At 39.2% G+C, this 22,337-nt stretch overlaps 1 protein-coding gene across 1 annotated transcript in view; it reads left to right on the top strand.

The window, feature by feature from the left end:
- The window catches only part of rapgef5a (Rap guanine nucleotide exchange factor (GEF) 5a), a 105,840-nt gene extending 84,071 nt beyond the window's left edge, over positions 1 to 21,769 (top strand). Inside the window, exons 14-26 of the mRNA XM_049475735.1 lie at positions 2,884 to 2,975; positions 7,346 to 7,376; positions 8,553 to 8,631; positions 9,792 to 9,941; positions 10,934 to 11,031; positions 11,655 to 11,777; positions 12,365 to 12,543; positions 13,175 to 13,265; positions 14,665 to 14,715; positions 14,827 to 14,914; positions 16,234 to 16,298; positions 16,426 to 16,480; positions 17,421 to 21,769. Of these exons, the coding sequence (XP_049331692.1) occupies positions 2,884 to 2,975; positions 7,346 to 7,376; positions 8,553 to 8,631; positions 9,792 to 9,941; positions 10,934 to 11,031; positions 11,655 to 11,777; positions 12,365 to 12,543; positions 13,175 to 13,265; positions 14,665 to 14,715; positions 14,827 to 14,914; positions 16,234 to 16,298; positions 16,426 to 16,480; positions 17,421 to 17,539 (1,221 nt within the window). The 3' untranslated portion in view covers positions 17,540 to 21,769. The remainder of the gene's footprint in view (positions 1 to 2,883; positions 2,976 to 7,345; positions 7,377 to 8,552; positions 8,632 to 9,791; positions 9,942 to 10,933; positions 11,032 to 11,654; positions 11,778 to 12,364; positions 12,544 to 13,174; positions 13,266 to 14,664; positions 14,716 to 14,826; positions 14,915 to 16,233; positions 16,299 to 16,425; positions 16,481 to 17,420) is intronic.
- Positions 21,770 to 22,337: the final 568 nt, after the last annotated feature.

Genomic DNA, 22,337 nt, shown 5'->3' on the forward strand with positions numbered 1-22,337 from the left:
ACCATATATTACCATTTCTCACTTTAGTTTTGTTTGGAATGGTTCGAATCCTAGTCATGCAGCTTGCCTTTACAGCTGCCGGAACCCTGAGAGAGCACAATTGGCCTTGCTCTCTCAATTTTATGTGGGTACAGTAGATGGTGCTCTTTCTTCTTATCACTCTTATCACTAGGGTGATGTGGATCAGCACTATATAAATAAATTGAATTGAACTGGTAGCTAAATTGAGGGGAAAAAAATGACCATAATTTCAAAAGAATTCTTCCCACTTCTTATGGAATCCATGCCTTGAGTAGTTAAGACTGATCTGATTATGAGCCCAAGCCCGATTTAAACCCGACATTATTTTAGTAAGTAAAGCGCTAAAAATGAGCTTTTTAAAACCATTTTCCAGAGCTGCGTGATTATAACCTTCTCGCTTGTGCAACTTAAATTAAAAAAAAAAGGTTGCTTTGTTAATTTGTCATATTGTGATTATCATACCATTGCTATATATATAAAAATAAAAATAGCATTAAAAACTGTCACAGACCATTTTCTTGAGCCCGGCTCTAAGTGGTCCAGCAGTCTGCCACTATGATCAGGAGATCGCTGATTCGAATCCTGGTCATGCAGCTTGACATTGGTTTACCAGAGGCCTGAAAGAGTACAATTGGCTTTGCTCTCTCGGTTTGGGTGGGTAGAGTAGATGGCGCTCTTCTCTTTCCCCTCATCACTGCAAAGGGTTATGTGGATCAGCACAAGACTGCGTCTGTGAGCTGATGTATCAGAACCGAGTCGCTGCGCTTTCCTCCGTGTGCGTTGCGATGCTACTCGGCAATCATGTGTCGGAGGAGGCATGTGCTAGTTCATCTTCACCCTCCTGGTGTTGGGGCTTCACTAGTGATGGGGGAGTCCTGATGAGTGGTTTGGGTAATTGGCTGTGCAAATTGGGGAGAAAATGTAGAAAATAATTACGTCAGATGTTTACAGCCACATTTACGCTTTACCTTCACTTTATTCACTTTATTCACTTTTGTTCTGCATTTCTGTGTCATTGAATACCCTCTTTGACTTTTGTCTACTGCTAACACACACACACACACACACACACAGTCTACAAGAACATACCTCCTCTTGTCATAACCTGCCTTTTTCGCCCACTCGGTGTTGCCATGGCAACCCAAGTGCCATTGCCCGTGACAGGCTGTTCACCGGTCGCCAGTATGGATTATTATGTGGAGTGTATCCCAGGTGATGGTTGCCTGGAAACTGGCGAGAGAGAACAGAGTTGGTGGAGAGGGGTCAGCGCTGCGCTGGGAGGACACAAGCCATTACAACTGTCATTATACACCTACCAGCTCAGGGCTATGTGCTAGACAGGGTGGGAGAGGTGTGGTGGAGATGGTGTTTGAGTGTCTGTGTGTGTGTTTGTGTCTGTGTGTGTGTGTGTGTGTGTGTGTGTGTGTGTGTGTGTGTGTGTGTTAGTGACTGAGAGTGCAGAGAAATCTATTTTAAAGTGTATGACGACAAATGCTTGTGCGATTCCCATGATACACTGCTGGTGATATCCAAAGATGGCCCTGATTCATGTAATCCCACCAATCTGGCAACCTATAAAATACCCACCTACGTTTCCTTACACAAGTATAAGTGTGAATTTATTTGAACGTAATCACATGCACTCTCATGCACCACTGCGTTTCATCAGCAGTGCTTATCGGAGTCCCCAGCAAGCATGAAAACAGGTATAAGCTGTGTATTAAACTCTAGGTTGCAGTTGAGGTAGGACGGGTCCTCAGTTTGTTGGTCCTCAGTAAGGTGGGTCCTCAGTATAATGGGTCATCAATAGAACGGGTCCTCATTAGGGTGGGTCCTTAGTTGGATGGATCCTCAGTTAAATAGGACATGTCCTCAGTAAGGTGGGTCCTCAGTAGGACAGGTCCTCAGTAGATCAGGTCCTTAGTAGGATGGGTCCTCAGTAAGATGGGTCCTCAGTAACATGGATCCTCAGTATAATGGGTCATCAATAGAATGGGTCATCAGTAGGACGGGTCCTAAGTAGAACAGGTCCTCAGTAGAACAGGTCCTCAGTAGAACAGGTCCTCAGTAGGACAGGTCCTCAGTAGGATGGGTCCTCAGTAAGATGGATCCTCAGTAAGATGGGTCCTCAGTAACATGGATCCTCAGTATAATGGGTCATCAATAGAATGGGTCATCAGTAGGACGGGTCCTAAGTAGAACAGGTCCTCAGTAGAACAGGTCCTCAGTAGAACAGGTCCTCAGTAGATCGGGTCCTCAGTAGGATGGGTCCTCAGTAAGATGGGTTCTCAGTAAGTCAGGTCCTCAGTACAACGGGTCCTCTGTAAGATGGGTCCTTAGTAGGATGAGTCCTTAGTAGGATAGGTTCTCAGTTGGAAGGGTCCTCAATAAGGTGGGTCCTCAGTTGGATGGTCCTCAGTAGAATGGGTCCTTATAGAACAGGTGCTCAGTAGAACAGGTCCTCAGTACAACGGGTCTTCTGTAAGATGGGTCCTCAGTAGAACAAGTCCTCAGTATGAAGGTCTTCAGTAGGACAGGTCCTTAGTAGAACATGTCCTCAGAAGGATGGGTCATCAGTAAGACAGGTCCTCAGTAGGACAGGTCCTCAGTAAAATGGGTCCTCAGTACGGCGAGTCCTCAATAAGACGGGTCCTTAGTAGGATGGGTCCTCAGATTGTTCCTTAGACAGCAACAATATAAACAGTGAAGACAGGAAAGCCTGTCTAGATCTTGTTCTCTTTACCCAAATCCAAACTTATATATATATATTCTATATATAAACTTTTCTCATATCAAAACTATTCTGATATCAGTGATAAAAAGTGTCACTTCCACCCACACTGTGTGAATCTCTCTCTGCAGACGCTGTATCGCTACGTGTTGGAGGACGTCTACGAGTTCCCCACTCTGGAGAAAGACCTGAAAGAGTTCCAGAAGCTTCTGCGCCGCAGACAGTGAGTCACGCACCTCAACATGTGGCCGAGAAGAACACAGTGTCACTTTTAGAACAGCATCAAGCGTTAGTGCTCAGTGTGCAGGGTGTGCACACCTCAGGCAACTCTGTTTGTGGCGTGTCTTGCAGAAATGGCTTCTTTCGCATCACTCTCCCATACAGCTTCTCCTTGTGTAAAGTGCGCTGTATTGTTGACCGATGCACAGTGACACCATCTGCAGCAAGATGATGCTGCAGCTCTTTGGAGGTGGTCTGTGGATTGTCCTTGACTGTTCTCACCATTCTTCTTCTCTGCCTTGCTGATATTTTTCTTGGCCTGCCACTTCTGGGCTTAACAAGAACTGTCCCTGTGCTCTTCCATTTCCTTACTATGTTCCTCACAGTGGAAACTGACAGGTTAAATCTCTGAGACAACTTTTTGTGTCCTTCCCCTGAACAACTATGTTGAACAATCTTTGTTTTTAGATCATTTGAGAGTTGTTTTGATGAGCCCATGATGCCACTCTTCAGAGGAGATTCAAATAGGAGAACAACTTGCAATTGGCCACCTTAAATACCTTTTCTCATGATTGGATACACCTGGCTATGAAGTTCAATGAGGTTACCAAACCAATTTAGTGCTTCAGTAAGTCAGTAAAAAGTAGTTAGGAGTATTCAAATCAATAAAATGATAAGGGTGCCCATACTTTTGCACCGGTCAAATTTTGGTTTAATGCATATTGCACATTTTCTGTTAGTACAATAAACCTCATTTCAATCCTGAAATATTACTGTGTCCATCAGTTATTAGATATATCAAACTGAAATGGCTGTTGTAAAAACCCAAATATTTAGAACTAAAAATGATTAGGATTAATAGGGGTGCCCAAACTTTTTCATATGACTATATATTGTAGAGAAAAGGATAAAAGCAGGTCATGGATGGAGAAGAAGAGTTATGGTGAGGAGGAGATAGCACTGCATGTTACACCAGCCAGTCTTTTCTCTTTATCCGGTTCCTTTATCCGCCCCCACCTCACCGCCGCCGCTGCAGCAGTGGTTCTGCTCTGTGACGGACACAGAGTCCTCTTAAAGAGGTTTCCGTCGCCCACACACACCGTGCAGTCATCTCACAGTGGAGAACACACACTGCGCTCTCTTCGCTCGGCACCCGGTACATTAAAACGCATGGCATTACATCCCCCTCTGCTCATATCCCCTGTTCCACACAGCAGCAGTGGCAGCTTAGCGCTGCCGGGATTACGCAGGCGGCCGGTGGCCAGGTTGTTCCGCACGGCGGATATTTCTCAGCCTCTGAGGCTCAGGATGGCACTGGTCTGGGTACAGGTTCTCTAATGCGGCTGAGCGGGGCAGGGGGGATGGATAGGGACGGGCTGGGAGATGTCTCACCCACAGTAATCTAATTGGTTAAGCAGGCGGCATATGGCCTGGACACTTGGGACAGATGGGATATTTCCAGATGTGGGATGGAAGTGGGAGGGGAGATGATCTACAAAGGTCCACCCATCTCAGCATCTTCATTTTATTATTGTGTTAGAGTATAGGTTTTTACTATAACAAGTGTAACATGACATTTAGTGAAGCATTGAAAATACAAGGTAAAAATACAGTCAGAACTTATTCTTCAAACAGAGATACTAGAAACTCATATTTTTACTCATGTGTCCAGGTCTCATCAACAGTATGTACTTATTGAGTTAAGCCCGCCTACATCTCCCAGTATCAGATGGCGACGCTTGCTTTTCTCAGACTCAGTGAGACTTAAAGCTATGATCTCCTATCTTTAATCAGGTATGCAGTTATGCATTAAGACAAATCAAGGCAATATAGGAACTAAGCTGCTAAAAAGTTGCTCAAATTTACATTTCTTACATTTCTTTGCCATGTAATATGATGGAAACCTGTAAATTTACAGCAATTATTTTATGTATTAACTACTTTTACTACTTATAAGATTTGAGTAAAATGAACATGTTGTTTTATTCTATAAACTACAGACAACATTTCTCCCAAATTCCCAAATGGCTGAAATAAGAAAAAAAAAAGATGCAGAGCTTTCAGAGCTCAAATAATGCAGCGAAGAAAACAAATTCATATTCATAAAGTATTTAGAGCTCAGAAATAATCAATATTTGGTGGAATAACCCTGGTTTTAATCACAGTTTTTTTTATGCATCTTGGCATCGTGTTCTCCTCCACCAGCCTTACACACTGCTTTTGGATAACTTTATGCTATGCTATCACTTCTGGTGCAAAAATTCAAGCAGTTCAGTTTGGTGGTTTGATGGCTTGTGATCATCCATCTTCCTCTTGATTATATTCCAGAGGTTTTCAATTTGATAAAATCAAAGAAACTCAACATTTTTAAGTGCTCTCTTATTTTTTTCCAGAGCTGTATTCAGAGAGGAAATAAAAGAAGGCAAATATGATTGTATATTTTCCCTCTAACAGTCTGACACTGAGGCGTTTTGTAATGTTAGCAGCATTAGCCTCACACCTTTAACTGTGACTCTGACTTTGTACTGATTCCAGGTCTGCTAGTCTGGAACACAGATATAGATTGGATCTCTGATAGAGAAATCATTTCCCTCTGATAGAGATCAGGCGTGATGGAGGGAATGGCAATGGTTCAAGCTGTGAACTGGATGCTGGGACACAAAACAAAGCTCACCAGTTGGCACCATCAGACTGAGGGTGCCTTTTACTGGGTCCCTGGACACAGACGCTCAGTTGTAGTGGTGCCCAAAGCTGTCAGAGCGTGTAACAGTGACCGCGGCGCTGCAGTAAAGCACTGGCGTTCACCACAAACACCGTTGTTGTGTGAAGCGTGTCCACAGAGCAGCCAGAGAGAGCCATCCATCTTTTTCAGTTCCTGTGGCTGTCTCCTGTACGGAGCGCTCAACGGAGAGAGGAAAACGGAACGAGTCTGGGACAAAAACACGGAGAGGAAAAAAAGAGAGAGAGAGAGAGAGAGAGAGAGAGAGAGGTACAGACGGATAGAAAAGAGTGAGGGTCAGAGATCTTGCAGAAAGAGTGAATGGAAATGGAAAAAGAAGGATATCTACAGTTTGTGAAAAAAACAGAATAAAAAAATATATATATTTCCAATTTTCTCCCAATTTAGCTAGGCCAATTGTCCCACCCGTTCAGCTGCTACTCAGCTGTATATCCTCCATTACTAGTGATGCCCCAACACAAGGAGAGTGAAGACTAGCACACGCCTCCTCCAAAACATGTGAAGTCAGACTCTGCCTCTTTTTGAACTGCTGCTGCTGATGATGTAGCATTACCGAGTAGCATCACAGCGCTAACGCTCGGAGGAAAGCGCAGCGACTCGGTTCTGATACATCAGCTCACAGACGCAGCCTTGTGCTGATCCACATCACCCTAGGAGTGTTGAGGGGAGAGAGAAGCGCGCCATCCACTGTACTCACCCATGGAGGCTCCGGCAGATGATGGCAAACTGCATGACCGGGATTCGAACCAGCGATCTCCTAATCATAGGGGAATCACTGTGAAGATTCAGTATTTACAATGTAGATAAAGCTTTACCAAAAAAAAAAACTAAAGGACAGGAACTCTCTGCACATCTTCTCCTTGCCCCACCTCTCTCTCCCTCACTTAGAACAAATCACAACTCTTTAGAACTATTTGATTTCGAAATTATTTTAAGCAAGTGTAACTTTAATGATCCTCATGGCAGGAAACTCACAGACGAATCACATGCACTGCAAATATCAAAAAAGGCTTGGGGCCCTATTGTACACCCATCGCAAGGCGCGTCACGATGCTCGTTGCTATCTTACACCCCATCAACAGTCTATTTTTTTACGCTTTGTGCCTACGCTGTTAATGTAGTGTCAGAGTTTTCTGACTTGGTGGCAGGAACACAGGTGCTCCACTGACTGATTAAAACCCTGACAACAATCTTAACCATGCAGGATCGCTGTGCATGTTACACACACAAATAAATGCACTTTAGAGCACAAATCCAGCTTTTACCCTTAACAATAAACAGAATGCAGAATAAAAAAACATTGCTGTTCCCTTAGATGCTGGCGTTGCTGGCGTACCTTCACAGGAAATAAATTTAGAGAATTAGTACAAGCCTTTTGCATGTATATCTTCTTCGGACTGCTACTGGCACATTAACAGTGTAAGACAGGCAGCAGGGTGGCACACCGTGGCTGGTCTGAGACGACTCAGCAGTGAAAAGGCCAAAAACCTATCCTGTCTTTTTATATCAGTCTGCTTTTAGCTGCTCCCAGTCACTGACACTGTAAGAATAGAAGGATTTCATGTTCTTTTGTGTATTATTCTCTCTCTAATCATTCTCTCTCTCTCTCTCTCTCTCCCTCTCTCTCTATTCAGCACTGTGGATGATTACTCTCCCCACCAAAAGGTAAGGTTCTGACAGTGATAGCTGTCATGAGAAGCACCTTGTAACCTGACTTATAAAAATCATCATTACATTAAAATCACTGACAGTTTAAGTGATTAATATTGAGTATCTCATTAAAATGGACATTTATCAAGGGATGAGATCTACAATTAGGAGTTGAAATGTTGGAAACATTGCACAGCAAAATTGACAGTGTCGAATGAACTCTGTAAGAGGTTAATTTAAAACTTTCATAGATGACATATGGTCCAAACCACTATAGTGTTAAAATAACTCAATACCACAAGAGTTAAAATGAAAAAAAGAAAAAATAGAGTTAATTCAACACCATATGGAATCATATATTAACCCTGTGTAACTCTCATCAGTGTTAGTATTTTTGAGTTAATTCAACACTGTAGGGTTGTAAAACAGGGTAAAACAACAATTATTATTATTTTTTTTCAAGTTGGTTTGAATTTATTTTTGTGTATTTTCTGACTTTCACCCCCCAAAAAAAACTATATTCCAGAGTATCTATAAAACATTATAAAATGTGAGCTATACCACTGAATGAATTAGCTTTTTTATACTATCTAAGCTTTATTTAGCTTTATTTTACAAGATATACTACCATCAAAAACTGCCAAAAAAGCAGTGGTTCTTCCATTATAACACAATAACTCTGGGATAAAGACCCTTATCCGCCATCCAACCCAACACCAAGAGGGTGTATAACGCTCAATTAGGGTAACCACTAAGCTAAGCTAAACTAAGCTAAACCACACTCACACACACACAGCAGAATCAAGAGGCGGAGCCTGTTAGAGTTGAATTTTAATAAAATAATAAAAATGAATAATAAAACACCAACTCTGTGGATTGTTTATCGCTGAGGGGTGTTAGAAAAACTCACAGAGAGTTAGAACATGTTTATAATGTGATTTTAACACTGTGGATTTTACTGTGTGGAAAATGTTAAGTTAGAGCTTTTCCGGAGCACAAAAATGGTGATTGAATGATATAACATCACATTACATTATATTATTAAACCAATATTTCTGAATACTGACAGTAGAGAACAGCTGGTGCTGTGCAGTACTGTGTGTTCAGGGTTTTGAATGGTGAGAATGGTGATAGGGCCGTGTGTTTCTGTGGGCGTTGGTTCTCACTGTGCTGTCCTCTGTGTCCTTGCAGAACAAGGCTCTTTTCCAGCAGCTGAGTCTGAAGGAGAACGGTATCCAGATCCGTGGAGCTCACAGCGACAGCAGAGAAGGTGAGCCATACAGTATATACTGTATTTACCACCAACCAGACACTGGTGTGACCAAAGCATGATGTGATAATACTAACAAAACATATATTATTGGGATAAATATGCCTGAACAGTATGGATCAATGGAGGACCCTTAATTTGAATTTCTAATCTTTGGTCACTTTGGTTTACATAATTTCTCTAAGTCTGGGCCATGGTTTACTTATCTTGTCCCAATGTCTTACTACGCCATAACCATAAACTTGTGCCCATGTTTTCCATGGCTTACTTATTTTGTTTCCATGCCTTACTATGTTGTGGCCATGACTTTTTTTTAGATTTTAGTCTTGTCCAGACGCACATCTCTGAGTTTCATCTCCTCGCGTTTAATAAAATAGCTATTACACTTCAGGCGCACGTTTTCACGGAGATCCACGTAAAAACACAAGAGCGAGTGGAAATGGAGGAGCTACTGAACGCGATGTCATGTGATCGAGAAAAACACAGAGCCACATACAAGAAAGCACATGGCTAAGAAACAAACAGATACAGGAAAAGATAGAAACATAGAGATAGACCAGAAAAGACACGGAACAGGACGAGAACGTGACCGTATATTTTTACAAAAATAACTAACAGCTCTATTAGTGATTATTTAACATGTTAAACGTGGTGATTTAGGTTTTTAAACATTGCTAATTAGTTTTATAATGAGTTATAATGAGTTGTAATGAGCACTTGTGTTGTTTGTTAGCTACAGTTAGCTCGTAGCTCCAGAACAAACCAAACATGATCTTTAAGATGAGTGCGGCTGCTTTCTTGCTCAGTTTACCTTTAGTTTAGTGTTTTTTTTATTTTCTGCTCGGGTGAGATGTAGTTACAGAACAGCGAGCGAACGAGAGAGAGCTAATTATGCGTGGATGCTGGAGGCTACGTCAGATGTTTAATGTATGAGTGGCTAATTAAGGTGTGAGGCAGCATCGCTGTGTGCAGTGGTGGAAGGAGGTACAATACTGGGACCACTGTATTAGTGAGTATTATTACTCACTTTACTTTGTATATTCCCGCCTCTGCTCATATGATACAGTTAGGAGTGTTATCCACTACACCCGCTCTGTCCTAACTTAACCTTTAGTCCTCCTTTATTCCTCTGTATCTCTCTCTTTCTCTTTCTCTCTCAGTCATGTGCCGAGTTTACGTGAGCTCAGACTCTTACTTAGGCATCAGGGTGAGGACCACCATAGTGGCCCAGGAGCTTCTGCACACCGTGGCTCAGAGGATGGAGAAGCCGGTGGAGGACATGGTGCTGGTGGCCCAAACATACAGTGGAGGTGAGATCTTAACGTGTTTAATTCTGTAAATATCAAATCTGTTGTAAAAATGCAGGTAAAATTGTATTTTTGTGTTTTTTTTTCCACTCGCATTTACTATCTAAACGTTTTATAATGAATGGATGTGAATGGAAATAGCATAATTTGTTATGGAGATATCGTAATTAATAACTAGACCAGTTTACTCATTCTTTTTCGCAGATTTTACAGATAATACATATTTAACAGACTTTTTTTTATAAAAAAAAAGGGTAAAACAACAAAGAGTAGTCAGAATGTGCAGGGTCAATATACCAGAAAACAGGAACCATAAGGAGAAAACATACCAAAAAACAAAATAAAAAAAAGGTTGTAACAATATGGCAATCAAGGGCAAGGGAAATAACGTGTTGTAAAGCAGGATAAACCGAACATTAGGTATATATATATATATATATATATATATATATATATATATATATATATATATATATATATATATATATATAGGTGTATACATACTGATGGTCACAGGTGAAATCAATATTCCGGTGATTTGCTTCCTGCAAGTGGAAGCGATTGAAATTACCTTTACATAAATTGAAAAAAAAAAAAAAGTAATGGAACACAATACTAGTTCCTGTCTCATGACTATGTTACTGTAACCATGCTGAATTAGAGGCAGGATGCTAGTGCAAGTTTTTATACATTTTATTAGTAACCCTATTTAAACATGTAAAAAATTAACAAACAACAAAGGCTATTAAACAAACAACACAGAATATAAAACAAACAACAAAGGACTAAGCTGGAAAAGCAAGGACTAACATAATCAGAAGTGTAAAATACAACAAACTAACAAACAAAATAAAGATACAAAAAAAATGTAACACAGAGTAAGCAACCAAACAAACAAACAAACAACATATATGTGTATAAATATATATAGACAAGAATATATTTATATACACACCAGGGCAAGATAACAATGTCTTCTTCTTTTCTTTATTCAGAAAAGCGGCTCATTCAACCTCACGACTGTATCTTCTCTGAGTCTCTGACTCTTCCTGGTCGACTCATGGCCTGCTGGAAGGACCTGAGTGAAATTCTGGTATGTAGAGACAAAAATAGTATGTTTTAAAACCGTTGTTTCAACATCTGGGTCAGTTTGACCCAGTGCATATTTAATTATCCAAAAAATGTCTAAAACAAAAAATAGATTTTCATATGATATGTTGATTACAATAATTAAGGCAAGCAGAAGAAGTTTTATTCTGGAAAAATACTTTTACTATGTTTCCTAGATCTTTACACTTTAAAACGGGTCAGTTTGACCCAGAACATAACAGGAGGATTTTAAAGATTTATTTTTAAATCTTACAGGAGGAGAAAAAGATGTATTTTTAAAAACATTCAGGGAAAATGTATTTTGTTTTACTGCATTGAAGTCGAAGTATCAGATCAGGACCTGGAAGACACTAAAATAAAATAAAATTTGATTGGGACATCCCTACCATGTTAGGTGTATTTCATAGTAATATTTAATAAAATTCCTTAAAAGTGAACCTAAAGAAATTCTCCAAAATGACTTGGAATAAAATATCTTTACATCCTTTGCCAATTAATATGTTTCTTTCCTGCTCCTGTAAAGTAGCATTTTTGAGATAAAAGGTCTTGCACTAGTTAATGTACAGTATATATACTTAATGCTGTTTTCTCCTTATTTACCTGCAGCCTCCTCTAACAGACTGTCCTGAGCTGGCTCAGCGCTCCACGCGGCTGCTGGGAATTAACACGTGGGACATTTCCGTGGCTCTAACTAACCTCGACTGGAGCCTTTTCAACTCTGTACACGAGGTAAAGCCTCTTTAATGAGTCACAAGTGAAGTAAAACACAACCTGGCTGTTTAAAAGTCTTTAAAAGCTCATTTCCCCCAAGTAAAATGCTGCTACTTTGATCGGGAGATCGCTGGTTCGAATCCCTGTCATGCAGCTTGCCATCAGCTGCTGGAGTCCTGAGAGAGCACAATTGGCCTTGCTCTCTCTCTCTCTGGGTGGGTACAGTAGATGGTGCTCTTCTCTTTCCCCTCAGCACTCCTCCTAGGGTGATGTGGATCAGAACAAGGCTGCATCTGTGAGCTGATGTATCAGAACCAATTCACTGTGCTGTGATGCTACTTGGCAATGCTGCATCAGCAGCAGTTAAAAAAGAGGCGGAGTCTGACTTCACATGTGTCGAAGGAGGGGGCGTGTGCTACTCTTCACCCTCCTTGTGTCAAGGCAACTTTTGTAATTGGCCAGATAAATTGAAAAAAAAAAGAAAATCACTACATCAGCAGCCGGAGTCAGAGAGAGAGCACATTTAGCAATGCTATCTCTTGACGGATACATGTCTGGTTTGATTTATTCACCAACGCCCCCCTCTCTCTTTTCTCCTGATACAGCAAGAGCTGGTCTACTACACCTTCAGCCGGCAGGCGAGCAGTGGCCACACTGTGGCGCTAGAGCAGCTCCTCCAGAGGTGTAATGAAGTCCAGCAGTGGGTGATGTCAGAGATACTGCTCTGTCCTTCACTCGGAAAGCGAGTCCAGCTGCTCAAGAAATTCATCAAAATCGCTGCCCAGTAAGAACATAATACAACCACATTTAATTCACATTTAATTAAATATTATATATATCACTATATATATATATATATATATATATATATATATATAAAATAATTGCAGATTTTTTTTTCTGTTTGCTTGTGGTGAGAGCGTGATCTAAAATCAATCCACATTATCTATTAAATATACTTCTTTTTATTTAAGCTAAACAGCTAATCAGGCTCAGTTTAATCTGATATATTATTAGCCAGATAATACACTGCTATGAACACTGTCTCTGCTGCTGCTCCATGCTGTTTACACACGCAGTATGTGCAGAGTTTACTGTTCCCAGCCACACGATTGCATTTATTACATCTGAAAACACTGTGTTTGAAGGCGCAGCTGCACATTTTCAGCGCTCTGTGTTAAATCAGAGGAGACGACATGCTCGCGTGGTTTATTGGTGCACATTTTGGTGGTGTTTTAGGTTTTTATGCCTGTGTGAAACCAAATCAAACAGAGGGAGAAACTCTCTGAATAAACAAACTCAACAAATTATTACGTTAATCACAGAATACTATTGTGAATAATCAGATAGAATTATAGAAATTAAAATATGTGTGTGTGTGTGTGTGTGTGTTTTTTATTTTATTTTTTTTATAGCTGTAAAGCACAGAGGAACCTGAACTCCTCCTTTGCCATCATTATGGGTCTGAACACAGCAGCAGTGAGTCGGCTGAATCTGACCTGGGAGGTAAGAAATCAAACACAGCCAGTCTGAGAATATTAAAACTTGTTTAGAGAGAAAAGATACTTTTGTCTATACTCTGTGTTTATTTCTTTATTTTTTTATTTACTCTCATTTTGCTGCTGCAATACTGTTCATTTCCACATTGGTGAACTATTAAATTATGGAATAGCTTATAATAAATGATCTCATCTCAGAACATTTTTTTTAATTATGTTTTATCAGTAATACTGTTATTATATATTTTTATTATTTATTATTTTTTATTTTTTTTATTTTATTCTTATTACTAAATAGTTTTATTTTTTAGTTTCAGTTTTATTCTTCTGTTTCATAAATATTAAATATTTGCTTTTAATTTTGCTTTTTCAATCACTATTGTATTTGCTCGGCTACATTGAAAATGAGGGTCACCCTCAATGTACTTCCGAGTTTAAAATAAAGGTTGATTGATTGATTGATTGATTTAAGTTCTAAAAGAAATAATGTGTCAAAAAGGTTTAGAGTATGTCCACATATGCACATACTTAAAATTATACTATTTAACTGTACCATTTGAATCCATTTTTTATACACTAAAATGGTTCTTACTAACTTTAAAATTGGCATTATCTATAAAAATGCATGACCAGTTTTGATAAGAAGACACTGAACAGTAAAAATAGTCTGTTACATTATAATGCTTAATAACAGGGTTGTAAATAGGCCTGTAAAACTGCATCTGGGCATTTTGCACCCTAATCAAAATATCACATAAATGATAAACCATTATAAAGCATCTTAAAATACTTTATAATAATAAATAAAATGTGGCACCTTTATAATAACCTAAAAAGCAGAGCATCTCTGATTGCATCTATGCACAGACTTATTAATTTATTTATTTATTTAGAAGATTTATTAATTTCATTACGAACAAAATAAGTTCTATATGCAGAAGACAAAAATACAAATCACAAATAAAATAAAAAGTAAGGCAGCAGAAAATAAGAAAAATACACTTTTTAACCCCCAAGAATAATTTCAAACAATAGTAATTTACCAAAAAACAAAACTAAACAAAAACATTGAATCCTTCTCAAACAACAGTTTGTATAGATACACAATATACTATTTTATTTTTTTAAACAAACCAACTTTTATCGTTCTTTTAAACATAAAAATTGATCTAGCATTTTTAAAAACACTCTCCAAATTATTCCACAATTTCATTCCTTAAATTAAAAGTACAACGCTCCTTTAAACTAATTCAAAATTTAGGCTTTACAAAATCTCTATCCTCTTAAGATTATAACAATTCTTTCTCTTAATAAAATGTAATTGAATGTTTAAATGTGTTGAATGTGTTTTATGGCAGTTGTGCTCCATTCTGCTTCAATATCTGATTTATTGTGTATTTTTGCAGAAAGTTCCTGGGAAATTTAAGAAGCTTTTCTCAGAGCTGGAGTTATTAACAGTAAGTCACGCTCGCAGGACTGTCTGAGATATTGTGTTATAATGCATTATAGCAGGTGAGACTCTGGTTTGAAGCTGACATGCTCTGTTGATCTCCTGTGTCCTGCTGCAGGACCCCTCCCTGAATCACAAGGCCTACAGAGACGCCTTCAGGAAGATGAAGCCGCCTAAAATTCCATTCATGCCTCTGCTGCTGAAAGGTGAGCTGCTATCTGTCTGTCTGTCTGTCTGCTGCTGTTGCTGTCTGTCTCTCTGTGTGTATATCTCGCTCACTTGCTCAGTTTTTCCCTTTCTTGCTTTGTCTCTCCCTCTCTCTTTGTCTTTCTCTCTCTCGTGCTGTCTCTCTCCCTCTCTCTTTGTCTTTCTCTCTCTCACTCTGTCTCCTGCTCTCTTGCTCACTCACGCTGTTTCTCCCTCTCTCACACTGTCTCTCGTTCTGCCTCTCGCTCACTTGCTCTGTCTTTCCCTCTCTCGTGCTGTCTCTCTTGTTCTATCTCTTGCTCACTTGTTTTGTCTCTTCCTCACTAGTTCTGTCTCTTGCTCTCTCTCGGTCTGTCTCTCGCTCACTCGGTCCCTCTCTCGCTCTGTCTTTCTCTCTCTTGTGCTGTCTCTTTTGCTCTCTTGTTCTGTCTCTCCCCCTCTTGTTCGGTCTCTCCCCCTCTCACGCTGTCTCTTGTTCTGTCTTTCGCTCTGTTTCTCCCTCTCTCGCTCTCTTGTTCTGTCTCTCGCTCGCTCTGTCTCTTGCTCTGTCTCGTTCTGCCTCTCGCTCACTTGCTCTGTCTTTCCCTCTCTCGCGCTGCCTTTTGCTCATTTGCTCTGTCTCTCCCTCTCTTGCTCTTATATTCTGTCTCTTGCTCTCTCACTCTGTCTCTTGCTCTCACTCTGTGTCTTCCTTCCTCACGCTGTCTTCCGCTCTCTAGTTCTGTCTCTTGCTCTCGTTCTGTCTCTCGCTCTGTTCCTTCCTCTTTCAATCTTTCTCCTGCTCACTGGCTCTGTTTCTCCCTCTCTTGCACTCTCTCTCACTCGGTTTGTCTCTTGTCCTCTCACTTTCTCTCGCTCTGTCTCTCCCTCTCTCATGCTCACTCGATATGTCTCTCTCTCTCTCTCTTGTTTTTCGATGCCACTGTATGATAAATGTATGATAAAACATGAGCCTACTTTTTCCACATAGTTTTTCACCTCTATCTTTAGCTCTCTAAACTATATCTGCCCTAACTTACCGAAATATGACAGTGTGTGGAGGCTGCCCCGATTTTGTCCCAATAAACACATCTACTCTTTTTTCTGTTGAGTTATAAATGTGCTTTAACACACAGAAATAGCTCATATTCACAAATTAAGCAGTTTTATGATGGAGCTGAGTCAGGCACAGTGTGAATGCGTCACGTGGTTGCTTGTGATGACGTGCCTTATGTGATTTCTGGGGAATAAAATTACTGTTAATGCTTTAGAAATATACTACAATATTATAATATGTAGAATATTTACATTTATTTTTATTATTGCTGTTTATTTGCAGACATCACTTTCATTCACGAGGGAAACAAAACATTCCATGATAATCTCGTCAACTTCGAGAAGCTGGTGAGTCTATGAATGGATTTCAATGGAACAAATCTATAATTTTTATATTTTTATTAGATGTATTAGTTATATTGTAAATGCTTTTAGTCTTAAATGCTTTTCTAATCGTTCTGTTTCTCTTCCTCAGCATATGATTGCAGACACTGTCCGTCTCATACGCCACTGTCAGACTGACCAAACAGGTGGGTATCCCCATTTAGACACAAATGTTTACAAGATGTTTCATTCTGTTCAAAGCTGCTTCGGTAGAGCACATCTATCGTATTAAAGAAGATGGTGAACTCAACTTTTAGAGTCATAAATTCCTGTGCAAAACCTGCAATGGTAGAGCACAGAGTTGTTAGTAGTGCTTGCTAACTCACTCTGCTGCTACCCACTGTACTGTGTATAGCAGAGTTCTCTTAAGAGGGTTATCCGGTTAGTGGTGTTAAAAAATCAGCTGTACTCTGCTTTCTCGAGAAGGCATATCATTTTTAAACATCTACTGCAGCATCTTGCAAAATATGGTTTAAATTATCTGAACAACTCTTAAAAATAGCATATTTGAGGGCGCCGAATGTTCGAATCCCATTCATACAGCTTGCCATCGGTTACCGGAGCCTTGAGGGAGCACCATTGGCCTTGCTCTCTCTGGGTGGGTACAGTAGATGGCGCTTTTTCCCCTCATCACTTCTAGGGTGATGTGGATCAGCAAAAAGGCTGCGTCTGTGAGCTGATGTATCAGAACCGAGTCGCTGCGCTTTCCTCCGAGCGTTAGCGCTGTGATGCTACTCAGGAATGCTGCATCAGTAGCAGTTCAAAAAGAGGCGGTGGCTGACTTCACATGTATCGGAGGAGGCATGTGTTAACGGGTGGGTTGGGTAATTGTGAATTGGGACCTTGTATACTAAAAAGAAAATGGGATAAATTTAGACAAAAAAAAGCGTATTTGGGCTAAAAATCATGTTCTGCCAACAGTTCTCTAGATTTAGCAATCAGTAATAACAATCATTAAGCAATCAGAGCACAGAGTTGTTAGTAGTCTTTGTTACCTCTGCTGCTATCTGTACTGTGCAAAAGCAGAGTTCTCTTAAGAGGGTTATCCGGTTAGTGGTGTTAAAAATCTGCTGTTCTCCCCTCCAGGAAACGAAGTTGCCCCGACTGACAGCCCGGACCTGAGAGCCAGCGTGCACTACCTTCACATTATTGACAATCAGCAGACTCTGTTTGAGCTGTCCCACAGACTGGAGCCCAGAGCGTAACAGCGCCACCTGCCAGACATTCCCTGGAACTGCAGCGGCATCACTGCATCCCTTATTCACGACCGCAGAACAAACAGCAGGATGCTCCCACTCTCTGAAGAACCCGATCGAACACGAAGAACATTGCGCACTATTATTCTGGTGTAAAAAGTGGCGATGTGCACATTCTTGTTTCGACCACTAGAGGGAGGAGGGGCGGAGCCTCTTTCATGGCCGAAACAAGTGAAGACCTGTCGGGATCCCCGGGTTGTGTTCCGTATGAGTTGATTTGACACACACACACTCTCAGACACACACACACACACACACAGTCAGTATTTTGTTGGTGTTGTTGCAAAATCTCGTATCTCCGAAATTATACCATTAAAAGGAGATTAAAACAACGTTCTTAACTCTTTGATGTAAGCTAGCTAGCGCTATAAGATTTTATCGTAAGTCATTTTGGACCTTTTTTTTCTTTTTTCTCTATTGTTCTCTATCGGATCCTATTGTCACGAAGCGTTCACCCAACGCAGGCAACGAGGCAGCTGGCACTTTCCAAATAAAGAATAAAGGAGTTACGAGGTTTTGAGTCGAAGCGTGAACATCAACACATTCCTCTTCGATATTGTTTTACTGAAACGCTGTTTTTCGATGTTGTTAAACCACTTCTTTCACGCTGTGGCTCTGCACAATGCTGTGGTTTACGTACGTGTCGAGTGCATAGCAGTTTATTAGTGGTGATATTGGAACACAGCCTCGATGTGGGCGTCTTCACAGCAGCTTTTCAGGGATGTCGTTCGGATGACGTTAAAAGGCTAAAAGAGAGAGAGAGAAAGAGAGAGAGAGCAGTATGAGTCTTGCGTGAGACGACAAAGTGATGTCACAGAAACACGCCTCACACAGACTGGTGTAATTACAATACGAAAAAAAGATTGTTGCTATTGTGATTTTTTTTGTTTTGTTATTATTATAAACTATTATAAAGCAGAGCCGTAAATCGTAAATGGACTTTTTTTGTGCTTGGGGCGGGGCTTCGTCCATCGCTCTGGTAACATAGCAGTATTATTTAATCTACTATTTTTTTTTTAGTTTTTTTTTTTTTTAGTTTTTTTCATTTCTGTGCAATGCTCCTTATACAGTCGTTACTGGAGTGCAGTGTTTTAAATTTATAAATACAGTCACGTGAATAAGTATTTGGACAATGACTTGTAATTTATAATGTAATTTATGTAATTTTGCCTGTGGACAACACCTCAGTGGATTTGACTTTACCTGAATTATAATGAAAAGTGTAGATTTTACACCCTGTGCAAGATTTGTCACGATGCTCATTGCTATCTTTCACCCCGCCAACATGTCTTGCGCCTGTGATATTAAAATATTGGTGAAGTTTACGAATAAATCTATGCTGATGGTCGTAGTGATCTGGAGGTGAGGTGTAATGTAAAACACCACTGTCAGGTGCGCCACTGACTGATTATAACCCTGACAACAGTCAACCGTCATACGTTCATTGCTAGCTTGGTAATGCCGGTGCACGCAGCAGTGCACAAATCCAAACCCAACTTCTCCACAAGCAATAAATAGAATACAAAATAAAAAAAAAAACATTGCTGTTCAAGTAAATGAGCTGCTTTTGCATCTTCACCGCATGAACGCACAGGTCAGTTTCCTCTGCTGAGACATACAGAAGTGCTGCGCCATTAAAATAACAATCTGCCAAAGTCTAAAATTCGCTTAAAGGGAATGATGAGCAAGTGACACACTGAATGGTTTATTTCACATTACATTAAAAAAAAAACACACCCATGGTTAATTAAGAGAATTATTACATGCCTTTTGCTCGTTTTAACCCTTTCAAACCCTGTGTCAAATTTTTTATGTTGTATTGTATATGTTGTTACACTCAGTCTTTATAATAAATTTTGCACTTGGTCAGTGTTCTTCAAGCACTTGCCATATTCATAAGTTTTTCAGAGAATTATGTTGTAGAACACTAACCACATTTTTTTATTAATCAGGATGCAATAAAATGGCTAACTGGAACAGTTGATAACCAGATCATCTGTCAAACATGGTGGAGGCTGTGTTATAGCTGCCAATGGAACTGGCTTTACTGGTGATTAATTAAACTGATTTCAAACATTTCAAATACCCTGGGGTGGTTTTCTGAAGCAGCATTACCAAAAAAACTAACAAAAAAAACTCTTTAAGTCTCACAGTCCAAATACTTATACACCTTACTATATATACACATATATACAGCTCTGAAAATAATTAAGAGACCACTTCAGTTTCTGAATCAGTTTCTCTGATTTTGCTATTTATAGGTTTATGTTTGAGTAAAATGAACATTGTTGTTTTATTCTATAAACTACAGACAACATTTCTCCCAAATTCCAAATATAAATATTCAGTCATTTAGAGCATTTATTTACAGCAGAAAATGAGAAATGACTGAAATAACAAACAAAAAAAATCAATATTTGGTGGAATAACCCTGATGCATCTTGGCATCATGTTCTCCTCCTCCACCAGTCTTACACACTGCTTTTGGATAACTTTATGCTCTTTAAACTCCTGGTGCAAAAATTCAAGCAGTTCAGTTTGGTGGTTTGATGGCTGGTGATCATCCATCTTCCTCTTGATTATATTCTAGATATTTTTTTAAAGTGGTCTCTTATTTTTTTCCAGAGCTGTATATAAATATATATTTTTTGTTTGTTTGTTTTCTTTTCTTTTTGTTTTTGTTTCTCCGATGCCATCGAAAGCCGCCATTGGACCTCATCCGCTGTCCGGGAGATTTCATTTCATTTCAGCTAAACGAGTCGCGCATGCATGCACATAGTATTTGCACTTATCATCTCTGTTTCTATGACGATGTGTAAGAATGTACATAGGTTTATAAATGTAAGTTTATCGTGAGGCATCTGCATATACATACGTTTCTGTGCCAAATGCTAAAATGATGATTATTATTATAATTATTATTATTATTAATATTATTATTATTACTATGATGGGCGGGTGATGCAATATTGAGTCTAGTTCAACAGTGTGTGCAACTTTGTTTCAGCCTTACCTGCAGCTTTCGCAGACCTGTTTTTGTCATTTTGTGAAGAAATTATATGCTGTCATTCACGTAATTCTCTGGATATATTTCTGTTGTGTTTTCTTTGTCTTTTTTATTCTTTTTTTTTTTGGGTGGGTCGCTTATTAACTTTTTTTTTTTTTTTTTAGCTTTCTGTGTCTCATTCTTTAAAGGGGCACTAAACCCTCAAAATTTAGCTCAAATTTGAAAAAGACAAAAAAAAAAATGGGAGATGTAGTTTAAGAGGAGTACTGGGTGATGTATGGGTTTAGAGGCGGGAGAGCAGCACAGTTGAACCTGTGGGGGCGCTGCAGAGGCAGAAATTACCACAATAAAAGCTTTTTTTAAATGTTAAAAAATGTTTTTACAATTTTGAAGCAGGACTGGTATGTTTTATTTAAAGGAAAACATTTTAGCTATTAATAGAAAAAATATGGTTTTAATATTTAGGGTTTAGTGGCTCTTTAATGCTTTAAAAAGGGAATGCTTTTGAGATTTTGTAAAAGAGATGTTTAATGAAAAGCCATGATCTGTCGCAGTATTTTGCCAAACGAAGCGCTCTCCTGGTCTCTGACGGCATCAGATGGCAATCTGATGGCTGCATGTTTTGTACTGACCTTTTTATGGCATTCGAGGACGGAGGCATTTTTCTCTAATTTATTATAACTTTTTAAATATTTATGGCTGCCGCGATGGAGAATAATGGTGCGAAATGTTATTCAGGCCCGAGCGACAGCTGTGTAAAAACTCTAAAATCACTGATTCTTATTAGAGAATATGGAATATTTTGATATAATATCTGCATATGTACTGTTTTGGAGTGGCCAGGGACAGGCAGGGAGGGTTATTCTATTTTTTTTATTTTTTATTTTTTTGGTTGCTGTTTGATTCTGCTCTATTTCACACCATGTTCAGCTGGTTTGCATGTGGTAAAGAAATCCCATCAATGAGAAACGAACACGCTCATTGTTTTCCTGCAAATGTAAATAGAAATAGATATGCTCTCTATTATTTATGTTCCAAAACCAGAAACGCAAAGCAATAGGTTTCCCCTCTGTGCAGTTTCCTCCCCTTCGTTGCTTTAGAAACCACACACAACTTTTCTATAATATGCATTTTTACAGCAAATGAGTCGATTAAACATTTATGTAATACGATTTTTTCCCGCCTCCTGCTGTGTTTTTTATGTCTGTGGTCTGATTCCCTTTCTGACAGTTTTCTGCTTTATGACCTGAAAGTGATCCACGCCGTTTCAGGGCTGCTGAGATGAAGATGGTGGAGTCACACTGACACCTGGTGCTCATCTGTGGATCTAAGAAGAATGTCTTCAAACAGAGGCTCAGGAAGCTGACGGATTACATAATGCACTTTATAATCAGAATTTTGATTATGAGTGTTTATATGAATAGATAATCAGATTTCAATATGGGAGAGTTTACATAAGTAGGTAAATAATTAGATTAATTTTAATGTGAGAGTTTAATAATCATGAGTAAATAGTAAAAAGTAAATAATCCGATTTTTTTAGTGGGAGAGTTGAGAGTTTAAAAATCATGAGTATGTAAATAATCAGATATTTTTTTTTTTTTAATATTAGTGTTTAATAATTATGCGTAAATCAATTTTTTTTTTTTAAATATGAGAGTTTAATAATCATGAGTATGTAATTAATCAGATTATTTTTTAATGGAAGACTTTACATGAGTATGTAAAAAATCTGATATT

Source organism: Astyanax mexicanus, chromosome 3 (assembly GCF_023375975.1).
Source record: "Astyanax mexicanus isolate ESR-SI-001 chromosome 3, AstMex3_surface, whole genome shotgun sequence".
Taxonomy (NCBI): Eukaryota; Metazoa; Chordata; class Actinopteri; order Characiformes; family Acestrorhamphidae; genus Astyanax; species Astyanax mexicanus.